Source organism: Aotus nancymaae, unplaced genomic scaffold (assembly GCF_030222135.1).
Source record: "Aotus nancymaae isolate 86718 unplaced genomic scaffold, 86718_ANA_hifiasm-v0.15.2.pri h1tg000022l_1, whole genome shotgun sequence".
NCBI classification, from domain to species: domain Eukaryota; kingdom Metazoa; phylum Chordata; class Mammalia; order Primates; family Aotidae; genus Aotus; species Aotus nancymaae.
In genome coordinates this window covers 46,438,202-46,454,958 of record NW_026988435.1, presented here as the reverse complement: position 1 = coordinate 46,454,958, position 16,757 = coordinate 46,438,202, and the positions used below count along the sequence as shown (strand labels likewise).

The window sequence follows — 16,757 nt, the reverse complement described above, 5'->3', positions numbered from 1 at the left end:
CCCACCCAGAGGGTCTTGGAGCCTCCTCCCTTGCTGTCTTCCCCTGGTTCTAGCCCCAGTGGGCTGAAGATATGCTTCCCAGGAGTGTGGGCGGGCTCGTGGCTGGGAGCTCTGTTTGCAGTCAGGAGACCTGTGTGCCTGTGAGGGCTCTGGGGACGCTGGGGTCCCCAGGAGGATGTGAGTGTGTCAGCTCCAAGGACAGGGTCGCATAAGCACCATGGGGCCTGGGGGACAGAGCCAGGGTCAGCAGAATAGGCCACTTTCTGTGAACCTGCGAGCCACGGGTGCTTTAACACAACCTTCGAATTCACTGCCTCCAGGAAGGCACCAGAAAAGCTAGATGGATATCCCAATTAAAATGTGGATGAAGGGTCTGACTAGACATTTCCCCACGGATGACTTATAAATGGTAACGGGCACATGAAAAGATGCTGATATCATTCGTTATCAGGGAAGCGCAAGTCAGAATCCCAGGGAGATAGCACCTCACCCTCACTAGGACAGCTGTGTCAGAAGGCGGACGGTAACAAGCCTGAGTGAGGCTGCAGGAACCCCGAACCCCAACCCCTTCTGGTGCCGCCGTTTTGGAAAGAGCTGGGTGGTTCTCCACAAGCGTTCACCACACATGGAGTTAACAGGTGACCCAGGAATCCCGCTCCTAGCTATATGTCCAGGAATACAACGGGAACACACGTCCACACAGAACCTTGTACGTGAACCTTCATAACGGCACCGTTCGTATCAGCCGCAGCGCAGAAGCCCCCAGGTACACACAGTGTGTGCCCACAGCGGAGTGTTTTCCAGCCATAACAGGGACTGCTGCGCTGATGCACCCCGCAGCACGGATAAGCCTTGAACGCGTGACGCTCAGCGACAGAACAGTCGCGTGCACCACGTGTTGTGACTCCATTCATACAACTGTTAGGAACAGGCCGACCCACTGAGCCAGAAAGCAGATGAGCGGTCTCGGCTGGGGAGGAGGTGGGATACACTGACTGCCTAAAGAGTGCGCGGCTTCTTCTGGGGGTGAAAATGTTCTAAAATCAGATCGCAGTGATGGTTACACAACATAACTAGAAACTGTGCAACTGTACATTTTGCAAGGGGGAATTTTAACTCAGTAAAATTATTTTTTTGTTTTGAGATGGAGTCTCACTCTGTCACCCAGGCTGGAGTGCAGTGATGCAATCTCAGCTCACTGCAATCTCCACCGCCCAGGTTCAAGCAATTCTCCTGCCTCAGCCTCCCGAGTAGCTGGGATTACAGGCATGTACCACCACACCGGCTAATTTTGTATTTTTAGTAGAGATGGGGTTTCTCCATGTTGGTCACACTGGTCTCAAACTCCCAACCTCAGGTGATCTGCCCGCCTCGGCCTCCCAAAGTGCTGGGATTACAGGCATGAGCCACCGCACCCGGCCGGGCACCCTTGTTTTTTTACATGGGGTTCAGATTCACCCATCTGCTGATTTCTTGGCTGCCATTCTTTCTTGAAAATCAGACCCTGCTTTTATAATTTTCTTACTGAAACACATCCTTAAAAAAATATTTAAGTGAAGATCTTTAGATAGATATAAAGATTAGATCTATCTAATATTTAATATTTTAAATATTAAAAATATTTAAGTGAAGATCTATGCTCTCATTTTTTTGTTTACCAAAACCTTTTTACTTCATTCATACTCTTGAACGACATAGCGCGCTGGGCCGGCGACGTCTCAGCACGCTGGGGATCCTCCACCGTCTCCCGCTGCTGCCGCCGTGAGAAATCTGCTGTCGGCCTCACTGCTGACCGTCTAGCGTGGCTCTCCAGCCTTCCTCTAGGGGCATTCGGAGCCTCTTCGTCTTTTTTTTTTTTTTGAGATGGAGTCTCACTCTGTCACCTAGGCTGGAGTGTCACCCAATCTCAGCTCACTGCAACCTCCGCCTCCTGGGTTCAAGCAATTCTCCCACCTCAGCCGCCCAAGTAGCTGGGATTACAGGCACTTGCCACCATGCCTAGCTATTTTTTGTATTTTTAGTAGAGTCAGGGTTTCACCATGTTGGCCAGGCTGGTCTTGAACTCCTGACCTCAGGTGATCCTCCCGAGGTGTGAGCCACCGCTCCCGGCTCCTCCTTGCCTCTGATGGTCTGTGGTGCCCTGGGGCCTGCCCAGGTGCGGGTTTCTGTGCCTTTGCCCTGCTTGGTGTACATGTGCTTCCTGTATCTGCAGATTCGTGCCTCTGTCAGTTCGGGAGGTCCTCAGGCATCCTCGCTCCCATGCAGCTTCTCCGGTTCTGTCCTCCGGGGACGGGGCCCAGGCCCTATTTCACGAAGCCTGCCATTCCGTCCCTGTCTTCTCACTCCTGCTTCACAGTTTTCATCTCCTTGGCTGTCACTGGGCGATTTCTTCACGTCGATGTCTGCTGCACCCATTCTCTCGCTAACTCAATCCAATCTCATTCAAACTCCATCCCTATGTTTTTGCTTTAAAGAATCTACAGCTTTCATTTACAGAAGTTCTACCTGGTTCTTTCTCAACTCTGGCCACTGTGGGTGGTCTTTGTTCTAAACCTGCGGCTTACATTGTCATTCTGGATCATGAATTCACGTTTAAGTTTTCTTAATCTGTGGGATTCTTCAGGCCTAAATTAGAGACTTTCCCCCGAGTGTCCTTTTGTTCTGCTGAAACCCAGGGTCTCTGTTGGCCTGGCTCGTCTCGTGCCCTCGCCCAGGAGTCCTGCTTTCACGTCAGCTCCCTCTGTTACGCTGCCCACGGGTTCGGCTCCTGAAACGCAGTGTGGACGTTCCACTTTCGCACACACACCCTGGCTTTTGCTAAAGGGATTTGGTGGGAGAGTGAAGCTGAGAGGATTTTTTTCCTTACTGTGAACTTGGAAGTGCATTAAAACGCCAGTTTCATCCAGGATTTACCTTTTTTGTAGTGTTTCAGCTTCAGAATCCTGCTAGAAAGCAGGACTCTGTAATTTGGTTTTCTTTAGTTAATATTGGCCCTTTGTATATGCATTCCTCTTACCTATTTACATTCACGAATAACTCATTCGTGTATTTTATATTACAGGATTTCTAATTCTCCCTTCCCACAAACAGAGCAGCAGCCTTTTATTGAAAAAACAAACCCGGAACTGAAGCTGTAACACGTTTAAGACAGGCTGGCCTGAGGGCCAGGTTACCAGTCTCTCCGCAGGCAGTGAGGTGTCGCAAGCATAGAGTTAGTGGTGACATAAATGGCCTTTTCGGCGGCGCTGCCTGCTCCTGAGCTGGAAGGACCTGGAGACGAGGGCTACGGGCCCACTGCTTCCCATGTGAGACAAAGTGCACGTGTGCTCGTGTGAAAACGCAGCAACAGCAGGAGAGTGTGAGATAACGTGTAAAAACCCCCCCGCCCCACGCCCTGGATATCAGCACCGCGCAGCATTCTCAGCCATCCTTCTGGGATTTTTCTTTTCTTTTTCTTTTTAGACAGAGTCTCGCTCTGTCGCCCAGGCTGGAGTGCAGTGGTGTGATCTCGACTCATTGCAACCTCCACTCCCAGGTTCAAGCAGTTCTCCTGCCTCAGCCTCCCGAGTAGCTGGGACTATAGGCACACATCACCAAGCCCGGCTAATTTTTTATATTTTTAGTAGAGACGGGGTTTCACCCTGTTGCCCAGGCTGGTCTTGAACTCCTGACCTCAGGTAATCCACCCACCTCGGCCTCCCAAAGGGCTGGGATTACAGGCGTGAGCCACCGTGCCCAGTTCCTTCTGGGATTTTCCTACACATGTACACACCACACACACAGCGTCCTTCCTCAAGAAACAAAATGAATCACAGCATACTAGGTACTTTGTCGTAGCCTTTCTTTTTCGTTTAAAACTGTCTGTGGAAGCTGAAGGCTCTTGGGGATGGCCGCAGAGTCCCTGTAGGGCGTGGCAAAGTGAGTCTTCAGTGACAGGCGCTCAGGTTACTGTTAGTTCTGTGCTAGTATGAAGTGACACAGTCATGAGAACACCTGTCCAGCTGTGTACCTCTGCACATGTCTCTGTGGCTGCATGTCATTCTGTGGAATTACTGAGGTGAAGATTGCAACCACTCCAGCTGTTGATAGCCACTGCCAAGCCAGCCTCCAGAGATGTGCCTGTTCCTGCCATGCCCAGCGTGAGAGTTACCTGTCCACGTGGGGTGGGTGTTGTTACCAAGCTTCTAAGTCTCTGTCCATATGACAGGTGAAGACCGGTTTCTCTGTGTGTAAGCACACACACACACGGAGGCACAGACACACACAGCTGCATGTGTTTGATGTGGAGGGATGCAGGAGCCCTTTGCTTTTAGGAATGCTGAAATGCGCTTCAGCGTGCCCTGATGTCGGGGTGATCAGGACGCACACATGGCCGTGTGGGCAGCCGCTGGAGCTTGGTAACGGGTGAACGGAGCTCATCATTCTCTTTACTTTTCTTTGTTTAGAGATTCCCACATGCTCTGGTAAACCGTGGGAAGCTGCCGTTGCTGTGGGCCAGAATGGTCAGACTGGCACGTCACACGGCTCAGGCTAAGAAAACGTGGTGGCCGGGCGCCTTCCCACAGCCCGCCAGCCAGGTGGCCCCGGCACCTCCTCGCAGCCCTCACTTCAGGCTCTGCCCGAGGGCCCACGCCCGCCCCATCCACGGTCCCGCCCCACTCCCACGGGAGCCCCAGGCGGCGGGGACTGGCCGCAGACACTCACGGCTCCAGAGTGAGTAGGCGAGGCGGCAGTTGAGGCGGCGGTAGAGCTGCTTGCTGACCGGCCAGAGCGCCAGCGTGCACAGCTGGACGAAGTTGATGACCAGACCGCTCACCACGAAGACGAAGCCGACCAGCAGGTGCAGCACGAACTGGGTCTTCAGGAAGGCCAGCAGGCCCATGGCGCTGCTCAGGAGCGGGTGCACGGCCCCTCGCTCAGGACGGCCGTCCTGCAGAGACACGGGGGATGGGGACAGCATCAGGGGCAGTGTCACGGGGCCCGAGCCCGCACCCTCATGGGAACACCCTACACACGCCTCTCGCTCAGACACACACGCCGCACAGCACACCACACCCCACACATGCCTCTCGCTCATATGCAGATGACACACAGCACACCACACCACACACACCACATGCTCAGACACATACCGCACACCACACTACACACCACCACACACGCGTCATGCTCAGACACACACTGCACACGCCACAAACCACACAAACCACATGCTCAGACACATGCCGCACACCACACCACACACCGTGTCATAAACCACACACACCACAAATCACACACATGCTGCACACACACCACACAACAAACCACATGCACCCTACACACACCACAGCACACTGCAAACCACACACACGCCACACACCATATGGCAAACCACACACACGCCACACACGCCACACCCAAACCACACACACTACACACACTACACCACCCCACAAACCACATATATGCCACACAGCACACCACACCACAAACCACACACAGGCCAAACACAAGCCACACACACGCCACAAACACCACACCACAAACCACACACACACACCACACTGCAAAACACACACACCACACACTGCGAATCACACACACACAACACAAACCACACATATACCACACACTGCGAATCACACACACACAACACAAACCACACATATACCACACACACACCACAAACTACACACACACCATACACACCACAAACCACACACATGCCACACACACCTCATCACAAACCACACACACGCCACACACAGCACACCACAAATCACACACATACCACACACACTACAAACCACACAGCACACACATCCCAAACCACACACACTACACACGACACACACAACAAAAACCACACATATGCCACACACACCACACTGAAAACCACACACACGCTACACACACTGCAAACCACACATACACCACACCACACCATAAGCCACACACATGCCACACACTCCACAGCACAAACCACACATAGCACACCACACCATAAACCACACACATGCCACACACATACACACCACACCGCAAACCATACACATATCATAAAATACTGCAAACCACACACATGCCATACACACCACACCACAAACCACACACACGTCACACACAAGAAACCACACACACCACAAACCACACACACCACAAACTGCAAACCACACACGCCACACCAGACCACACACATGCCACACCATACCACACAGCAAACCATACATCCATACCACACACACACCACAAACCACACATATGCCCCACACACCACAAATCACACACACCACAAACCACACACATGCTCACACACACATGCTGCACTCCACACTGCACACACCATACCACAAGCCACACACACTGCACACACACCATACATACTGTAGCACAAATCACACGGCATAGTGCAAAACACACCAAATCCCACAGGCACTGCCCCATGTACCCCATACCCTCTACACCATACACACACACACTGTACCACACACTACACACTGCAACACACCCCCATCCCATACACACCCATATGCACCACAGTCTCACACACACAACACATACCATATGTATAACCATGCCATGCACACACACACTCTCCCGTGCAAACAAGAAAGGAAGAAAAACGGAGAGACTGGAAGGAACGCGCCCACATTTTGATCGTGATTAACTTGAGGTCGGCATCGTAATTTTTATTTGATTTAGTATCTCATTTAAAATATCCAAACCGCCATGAAATCTGTGCAGAGCCAGGAGGCTCACAGGCCCCTCGGTGTGGGAATCGGTCTTTTCACTCCCACGTGCCTGGGCGTATTTTAAGCTAAAGACTCTGTTCTGGTTTCCTACACAAAGGCGGCGACTCCGCAGGAACTCCACCGGCTCCCCCTTTCCTTCCACGCATGTCTCACAGCTTCAGCGGGCAAGCCGGCGCCCCTGCTCTTGGTGGCACTGCTCCTGAGTGGCTCTGCAACCCCCACATGCAGCACCTGGCCCTCTGGAAGGGCACCGAGTGTGCTCCCATGGCGGGCACAGGGGCAGGCTCTCATGTGGCACCAGCTGCCCCTCCACATTCCCAGAGCAGCCACTGTTCCAGCCGCTGGCTGCCCCCACCACAGTTGTGTACCTGGAGCAAAGCCCTTCATGCAGGCCCACCCCGCACGCCCGGGAAACCCGCTGTCCTGGCGCCAGAGTGCCCTCCATGGAGGCCCACCCCGCACGCCCGGGAAACCCGCTGTCCTGGCGCCAGAGTGCCCTCCATGGAGGCCCACCCCGCACGCCCGGGAAACCCGCTGTCCTGGCGCCAGAGTGCCCTCCATGCAGGCCCACCCCACACGCCCGGGAAACCCGCTGTCCTGGCGCCAGAGTGCCCTCCATGCAGGCCCACCCCACACGCCCGGGAAACCCGCTGTCCTGGCGCCAGAGTGCCCTCCATGCAGGCCCACCCCACACGCCCGGGAAACCCGCTGTCCTGGCGCCAGAGTGCCCTCCATGCAGGCCCACCCCACACGCCCGGGAAACCCGCTGTCCTGGCGCCAGAGTGCCCTCCATGCAGGCCCACCCCACACGCCCGGGAAACCCGCTGTCCTGGCGCCAGAGTGCCCTCCATGCAGGCCCACCCCACACGCCCGGGAAACCCGCTGTCCTGGCGCCAGAGTGCCCTCCATGCAGGCCCACCCCACACGCCCGGGAAACCCGCTGTCCTGGCGCCACAGTGCCCTCCATGCAGGCCTACCCCGCATGCCCGGGAAACCCGCTGTCCTGGCGCCAGAGTGCCCTCCATGCAGGCCCCTGCTCCACCTCTCGGGGATTTGCAGAAGCTGCTCTGCACAGCACTCAGGGGCCACCGATGCCAGCCTCACTCCCACCACCCTTGGACGTTCTCCACCGAGGGGGCATTAAGTCACCTCTCCCAGACACGGGGCCCTGGGATCCCCCGAAACCGCGGGTACAAGAGCTCTGGTCATGGTCTAGAAATGGGCCTGAATCGCTTGTGCCCCTCCCCTCGGAAGGTGGAAGGGTCCTCTTGCCTTTCTGACCACGGCCTGGCTTCTCATTGCATGTGACGAACAGCCTCGCAGAAATGTGCTATGTGATAGCCAAGGCTGGGTCACAGAAAGGACGGCTTCTGCCTGGCTCTGCTCCCGAGATGGCCACGTCACAAGGACGTGTGAGCATCGGGGCCAGCCTGCGTGGAAGGGCTGACCTCGTGCCCTGAGGGGGCCACCCTACAGGCAGGTCCTCTGGCCCGTCAAACCTTCAGATAAGCCCAGCCCTGGCCTCAGCTCACCTGCAGCCCTGCAGCACCCAGCGAAGTCGCTCCCGCCCTGCTAACTCCACACACTGTGGGTGAGTGAGTTCTGCTGTTTTATGTGACCACGCTTTGGGCTGGTTCATTAAAGCAGCAATAGGAAGTTAATACCCCAGACAGAAAAGGACAGAGAAGACATGGGGGCAACAAGGGCACTTTCTCGGGGCTTAACTGTGTGCCACGGTCCGCATCAAACACCTCCCACGCATTCCCAGACAACCCTGGCAGGACACCATCCCTGCCCCAGTAGACACGTGAGCACAGAGGCATGAGAGGCTGAGTGCACCACAGCGGCCACACTGGGAGTTGGCAGTAGAGCCAGAGCCGGTCCAGGCAGCGAGGCTCAGAAGTCAGTGCTCTCCCGGACACCCTGCAGCCCCCAGTGTGGGCAGGGGCCCGAGAGCAGAGCCTCAGGCGTGCTGGGCAGACCAGGCTTGCTGTCTCAGAGTGACTTTCTTGCACTAGAGATGATGTATTTGACCAGACCTTGAGTTGCACAGGGTGGGGGCCACCCTGCAGCCCATCACCTGGCCCCCAACTGGGACAACAGAGCTCCAGGAGACCAGGCGGTCCCCACCCAGGGGCACACGTCACTCCTCACTGGGCCAGAAGAACCAGGGTCCCGACAAGCCAGCTTGAGGGCCGGCCCGTCAGCTGCAATGCTCTGGAAAGGAGATGCCTGAACTCCATAGCAGGCCTGCTGATTCCATTGTTAGGGTGCAAAGTACAAGAAATGGACCTTTATTTTTTTGAAACAGATTCTCACACTGTGGCCCAGGTTAGAGTGCTGTGGTGCCATCTCGGCTCACCACAGCCTGCAGCCTCCTGGGTTCAAGTGATTCTCGTGCCTCAGCCTCCTGAGTAGCTGGGACCACAGGTGTCACCACCACGCCCAGCACATTTTTGTACGTTTAGCAGAGGTGGGTCTCACCATATTGGCCACGCTGGCCTTGAACTCCTGACCTCAGGTGATCCGCCTGCCTTGGCCTCTCAAAGTGTTGGGATTATAGGCATCAGCCGCCGTGCCGGGCTGAGAATCTAATTTTTAAAAATGAACTTCACGGCCGGGCGCCTTTGGGGATCAGACAGAGCCCTGACGCACATTCACGTCCCAGCCTCTGTGTGGACACAGCTTCCACCTGCGAATCCACTTTATCAACCGTCCTCGGTGTCACGAAGCAGCGAGTCCCTGCTCCATCACCTGAACCTCCGGGCTGGAAAGTCTACACAGAGACTCCCGGGAAAGCCCACACCTGCCCTCTGGCACACGCTTCTCCTGGCCCGCGTGCCACATAGCACTCACTCCCCCCGGGACTCTGGCATCTCCAGCTCCTCTCACAGGAGGTCTCTGCAGCAGTAAGCCTCAAACAGGGTGGACGGAGTCAGGCCAATGCTAGATCAGAGGGGCTGGCTTCAGCCTGGGAGCTCAATTCTGGCAGCAAGTCCACCACCCCGCTCTGTGGCCCAAGGTCACACCTAGGACAGTGTCCCCAGCTGTCTGTGCAGCCCTGGGCCATCTCCTGATGTGCTCCCTCGCTGAAGGCAACCTGCCTGGATCATCAACCTTTACCTCCTGGAGGTCCTAGATACAGAGTCAAAACATGTGTCTTCATCACTTACTACGGACCAGACTCCATTCCAAGGAGCATCTGCTGTTCACCTGCTTAATTCTAGCCAGCAACACTCAGGGGCTCTCCCGCCTGCCTGCCCCACAAGAGCACCTGGCACAGCCTCCCTAGGCCATTGCTACGTCTCTGTCCAGCCGGCAGGGTGGTCCCACTCACAGACCTCGCGGGTGCCCTGTTCCACCTCGTAGCACCCAGCCCGCCCAGACTTCCTTGATAGACCCGGCCCATGCTAACTGACTGCGCAAACCTCCAATGGCGGAGGGCAGGGGCCGCCGCCCTCCCTGCAGAAGGGCAACGGTGGGGAGAGTGCCCTGCCTCCAGCTCGAAAGTCCTGGCAGAGCAGGAGAGCACTGGGAGGGGCCTGGACTTGCTGGCCTCCAGAAGCATTTGCTCATGTGCCTATTAAAGCGATTTTTAGAAAATTATGTGTCCCCGGACAATGTGAAGTTGGCGTCCACGTTTTTATTTATTTTCATTTATTTATAGAGACAGGATCTCCCTCTGTCACCGAGGCTGGAGTGCAGTGATGTAATCATGGCTCACGGCAGCCTTGATCTCCTGGGCTCAAGGGACCCTCCGGCCTCAGCCTCCCAGAGTGCTGGGATTACTGGCATGAGCCCCTGCACCCGGCCAACTTCTACATTTTTCAACCCAAGTTTAAATATGCAAGGGGTGTAAAGTCTGGCATATTGTAGATTTTGACTTTCTAAAACACAGCTTTACTCTTTCTTTTCAAATGTAGCTCGTAGAACCCCAATGCCGTCACCATTTGACAGCCACCACTGGCACCCATATTCAAACTGCACAGAAACCCTCTTCTGGACAGCTGGCTTCGTTCCATTTGCTCCCGGGATCTGCATCCCCTTCGTCCATGGGATCTTATGGTCGTGGAATGTATTAAAAGTCTCCTGTGCCTGACGCTGGGCTTGAAAGTCTTTTATCGATCACCCTAAACTAGTATTCTGCAATCAAATAGGTATGAGCATCTCAAATTCACTTGAGCATTTCTCATGCACAGGCTTTAAGCTGAAAAGGTCTCCTGGGCTGCGTCACGGCACTCCCCGCCACGTCCATCCACGTCTCCCGCGAAACAGGACAGGCTGCTCACTGGGCCACCGTGAGCACACCCAAGAAATGAACACTGCAGAATATTGCCAGACATCCTGTCCGTGTTCCGATTCCACTAACTGTCCCCAAATGACCCTCCTAGGTTTTCGGAGGCAGGGCCCTGTGGAGGACACGCATGCATTTGAATGGGTGTCTCTGCCCTTTCTCCCCCAGACACTCCCAGCCCGTCCTGGTGCTGAAGAGGCGAAGGCAGCTGTCTGGCGTGCCCACGCCCTGGATTTGTCTGTTTCCTCACGATTAACTCGGGTCAAACATTTCTGGCCAACAACGCACAGCAGAGCCGCTGGGTACCTCCCGCCTCATCCCATCGGAGGCACATAAAGCCGCTTGGCCAGTGATGCAGGACCTCCTGTCACTTGGTGACAGTGGCACCACTGACACCCTGACCGCGGCAGACAGCCTGGGCAGGATCCCAGCACCCCAGGAACCTCAGAAAACGCCCAGGAGGGAAGAGCCTCACAGGGTGGGACCTCCAGGGGTCTGTTCACCTCTGTGGCTCCATCTGATCTCTGGGACAGGATGCCAGGGCCCAGAGGTGTGAGAGTGGCCCCTCGAGGGGTGTGGCAGTGGGCTCCTCCAGTCCCCATGGCACTTTTTCATGGCTGCTCAGATGCCACTGAGACAGCGAGGAAACTGAGTTGCTCCTGGGCCCTGCATTAGACCACAGGTTTAGGTCACCGGGGAGCCTGGCATCGGCGCATCTTGGTCCTGGGGCGTGATGGCCACTTCTTGGGTTTTGTCGTGGCCCTTGCACAAGCTACTGCACCTTCTTACATCAGGGGAGCAGAGGTGAGGGATGGGGCTGCCTTTGCCTGGGCAGGGGCAGAAGACTGCTTGCCAATCAGAGCGCAGCCCTGCAGGCCCACACCCAACTCAGCCCTATTATTAGGGAGAACCAAGTTCCCTCCACAAAGGTACCCAGCTCAGTCACCTATTATTAGGGCGAACCGAGTTCCCTCCACAAAGGTACCCAGCTCAGTCACCTATTATTAGGGCGAACCGAGTTCCCTCCACAAAGGTACCCAGCTCAGTCACCTATTATTAGGGTGAATTGAGTTCCCTCCACAAAGGTAACATCCAGGTCCTTGAAATGTGACCTTATTTGGAGACAGGGCCCTTAAAATGGTGATGAAGTCCAATGATATCATTAGGGTGGCCCTGATTCCATCTGACCGGGGTCCTGATGGAAAGGGGAGCCCGCATGCAGTCACAGCCCAGGTGACATGCCTCGGAGGGAATCCTTGACCTTGAACTTGCAGCCTCCAGGACCACAGGATGACAAAGGCCTGCAGTTGCCGCCCGCCTCGGTGCTGTCAGACAGCCCAAAGACGCACAGGCTGCCTCATCCCAGATCCGTACTTCTGGAAAGGTACGGGCCCGTCCCCGTGTTCTGCTGTCCATGCCCCCGCCCTCCAGCCCGCCCCCCACCTACCCAGGTCCTTTGCAGCATACAACCCTTCTCCCCGCTGCTGGTCCCTGTGCCCTTCTTCCTCCAGAACCAGCCAGGCAGAGGCTCCATCCGCATGCAGTCTCCCCAGGGATCCCCTTCTTTGCCAAAAACTCCAAACTTCTGACGACGCCTTTTTATGGACTGGAAACTGCAGTTCCGAGCCCACCACCTCCGCACTGCTGCAGGGACTGCCAGCCTTCTCTATTTCTTCTTCCTGCACAGAGGAGTCCCTGGTTTCCTCTGCATGCATAGCCCAGCGACCTGGCTTCTATGAGGGGTCAACCAACACCAGTTCCTCCATCCATGAGCCTTTCATGCCTCTGCCACCAGTGTCGAAATCCCCCAGAGATGGCACTGCTCCGAAATGCAGCATCGTCTTCCCAAAATCCCACAGTGTGCCCGCCCGAGTCGGCATGCTGCTCCGTGCAGGGGCAGGAGCTGGGCGGAGCTGGGTTGGCCCCTGCTGTCCTTGGGTTCTGGGGTCCAGGAAGAAGGTGTTGCCACTGGCAAATACTCTGGGATCCGCTGACATTTCCCTGAAGCCTCCCTTTGCCCTGCCTGAGCTGCCCTCCCGAGAGCAAGGCTGGCTCTCAGCAGACAGCAGTTGGCAAAGGAAAAAGACATTTCAGGATACCAGAAGTACATCACTTCTGATGCTCTAGATGGGAGTTTTGAATTACGGGATAGAGATAACTTTTTAGTTACATATGGATTTCAGCAATCAAATCCAAGTCCATAGTGGAGAACTGAGAAACAGCTGTTAGCCCCTCCTTCCCCACCTCACTTCCCCACTTCATTTCCCCACTTCTCCTTCTCTGTCCCGTCCACCCCGCACCCAGGTGCTCCGGTGTAGTGGGCTGAGCAGACCTGGCCCCCTGCGAGGTGGTGGCACGGGAGGGCCAGGCGTGCCGACTGCACAGGAGGGGACCGCGGTGAGCCCCAGCTCTTGGTGTACTGGGGAAAGCTCCGCTGTTACTGTCAGGAGATGCTGGAGGAGAAAGTCTATCATCAGAAACAGTGGAGACGCAGCGATATCTCAAAGGGTCTTCATGTACGTGGCAACGTTACTCTTCAGAACACAGCAAGAACCCGGGAATAAACCACACGCACTTTCTGAGCAGTCAGCCTAGGTGTCCCAAAAGGAGAGAGACTTCACTCACAGTGAACTTTTCGGGCCCCACATTGGGTCCTTCCTCCCACTTTAAACGCAGCGTGGACGAGTGTGACAGGCTGCTTTCCCAGCCCACGGCTCGTCGGAAGTACAGGCTGGGGAACGGGGAAGAGGGGCTTGCGGAGGCAGACATACTGCTGACGGCATCGCCTGGGGAAGAAACAAGCCCAGGACTTGAGCCCCCCCAGAGGCCACTGAGCACGGGGGGCACGGCTGCAGACTCTCAACGGCATCACACGTGAGGACATGTGGCAACCGTGGCCCACACCGACCTTGCTGGAATGCTGAGAGAGGGGGCGGCATAGTCACCGTGTTATCTAAGAAGTTTGGTCAGCGGCGGAGGGACTACTGAGCATTCAACTAAAATTTTAGATGAAACAAACACAATCCTATTTTGAGGTTTAAAGGGAAAACTTCAGTTCTTGGGTAAATTCACTTACAGAGACCACCTTATCTGTTCATAAGCCTGAATAACATGAAATCGTCGCCAACCCAACCTTATCAGCATTTGAAATTAGTGAGAGGCCTAAAAGTTGGGTAGGAGGGGGTGACACCGTCAGTCTATGCAGATGACGTGTGTAGCCCCAATACCCAAGAGAATCCAAAGCCACCGTAACAGAAACAAGAGTGGACAGTGACGCTGATGGGAATAACGTACAACATGCAGACTGCAGCAGCCTCCAGATCAGTCAGAAGACACCAAGACCATCACAGAGTTTCTCTTGCTCCCTTAACGCTTCCAGGTCACTGGCGGCTCTGCCCCACGTGGTCCTCTGGGCCCAGGCTCTGGGGGGCTCCACACTTTCAATACAAGGCTTCCAAGACTGCCTGGCTGGTGCCTTTCAGGCAGGCAAGAGAGCAGGGGAGCAGAAGTTCAGGGCGGGGCAGTCCCCTACAGCAAGTGGGATGCGGTGCAAGCTCGCAGCCCATCAAAAGTGCTTCAGCTGGAGGATACGGGTTTATCATCCCCTTACGCGTTCAGGAGCCAAGGAGAGAGGCCCAGCAGACCACATGTCCACAGGAACACGCAAAAGCAGGGGGTATCACGAAGGAGAGTGCAGACTCGCAATAAAGAAGAGAAAACACCCAAACCCAAGCTTCAGAGGAAACAAAGCCTCTGTGGGAAACCACAGAACATCTTGAAAGACACAAAAGCAGAGATGAACAAAGGAACAAACCCCGTGTGACCAGGCTGCAGCCACCTCTTCCCTGCACACGTGCCCTTGGCAATGGGCAGCTCCTCCCGTCAAGACACAGCGTCCACTCCCCACCCTCTGAACCCAAGCTGCCTTCAGGGCTCAGCCCACCAATAGTATGTGGTGGCAGTGATGTCACAGGGCTTCCAAGCCAGTCTTTAGAGCTTTCTGCCTCCCTTACACCCCTGTGGCCATCAGAGGCGGTGGCTTGGGCTAGCCTGCCCAAGGTCCACGTGGAGCAGAAGGTAGGTCCACGTGGAACAGAAATGGACCATTACACCTGAGGTTCTCCAGGCAGCACCAGCTGATGGCAACCACTCCAAAGACCACAGGTGAAACCAGCAGAAGAACCACCTTGCTGAGCCCAACCCAAATTGCTAACCCACAGAATTGTGGGTCCCTCAAATGGTGGTTGTTCTAAATTGATACATTTTGAGGTGGGTTGTTAGATAGTAATATATAAATGATACGTAAACCTAAATATATAACTGAATCCTAATTAAAACAGCAAAAGTTCCCCACAGCCCCAGAACTAGACATGCTGATTCCATAGTTCTCATGGAAAACTAAACAGGAAAGAAGAGCCAGGAAAACCATGAAAAAGAACAAGAAAATAGCCCTAAAATATGTTACAACATCTAAAAAGCCTCAATAATTAAATATTGCTAAGCAAATGGCTCATACTCAACATACATATATTTGGGACAAACAGCCAGCATAGGCCGGGCACAGTGGCTCATGCCTGTAATCCCTGCACTTTGGGAGGCCGAGACGGGCGGATTACCTGAGGTCAGGAGCTCAAGACCAGCCGGGCCAACATGACGAAACCCCATTTCTACTAAAAATACAAAAAATTAGCTGGGCATGGTGGCGGTCACCTGTAATCCCAGCTACTTGGGAGGCTGAGGCAGAATTTCTTGAACCTGGGAGGTGGATGTTGGAGTGAACTGAGATTGCACCAGTGTACCTTAGCCTAGGAGACAGAACAAGACTCTGTCTCAAAAAAAAAAAAAAAAGCAGCAGCAGAACAGTGGCACGGCTTCTTAATCCACACTCATGACGTACCTCCTCCATTTAAAGTTCCTGAAAGAACAACATCACGCAAGAGCCCATGGAGCACTTCAGCAAACAATCTCATCTCAGAATCAGGCCCCAACAGACACTGGATAGGTGGTAGATGGAAGTGACTCTGGACTCAGTGAAGAGGAGACGGCAAGGTTTCCAGGGCTCACTGGAGATGCCGGGGCATCACTCCAGCAGGTAGAGGCCAAACAGAAGCTCCGCCTGGGAAGGCCTGGCCGGCCTTTCTTATGAGACCCACATGGCCACACGTTCTCCTGACTGCAGCTTTGGGCTGGATCAGGGCCCCAGGACCCCCAGGCCACTTCCGAAGAGGACGAGAAGCTCCCCACCAGGTATTGTCTCACCGGGAATGGGAACTGAAGAGCAGGTCCTAGAGTTACTTCCCCAAGTCATGTTTGCTACTGTGTCACTGCCAGTTTAAACTGCAAAGAGGGCAGGGAGGAGGGCTGGGCAGGACAAGGGGAGGACGGGGGAGCCCGGGGCGAGAAGGCTGCTGGCCAAGGACCTCCAGTCCCCACCCTCCCGTCACCTACCCCAATTCTCTGAGCTCCAGAATTTGTCCCCTCTGGAGTGCTGTGATGGTTTCACTGGCCCGAGTAGTGGTGATGTTGGGTGGGAGGTGGAGGGATGTGCAAAGCTCCCAGGCCTGATGACTGCACAATACACCTGTGACAAGTCTGTGGGCCTGCAGGGCACAGCAGGTGCTTCCCATGCCAGAGCATGGCCGCACATCAGGGCAGAAGAGCATTCTCCAAGGCTGGCAGATTTGTGGGGACCACGCTCCAAAAGACACACACACACACACACACACACA

At 55.0% G+C, this 16,757-nt stretch overlaps 1 protein-coding gene across 4 annotated transcripts in view; it reads right to left on the bottom strand.

Annotated features, from left to right (window-relative positions):
- AGPAT3 (1-acylglycerol-3-phosphate O-acyltransferase 3) overlaps positions 1–16,757 on the bottom strand; it is an 82,253-nt gene that overhangs the window by 24,105 nt on the left and 41,391 nt on the right. For 2 of the 4 annotated variants that reach the window (XM_064380206.1, XM_064380207.1), the window contains exon 2: positions 4,705–4,930. In XM_064380206.1, coding sequence (XP_064236276.1) covers positions 4,705–4,882 — 178 coding nt within the window. In that variant the 5' untranslated portion in view covers positions 4,883–4,930. Of the gene's footprint in view, positions 1–4,704; positions 5,610–16,757 lie in introns of those variants that run through there. The other 2 variants (XM_064380205.1, XM_064380208.1) reach the window with 1 other exon arrangement.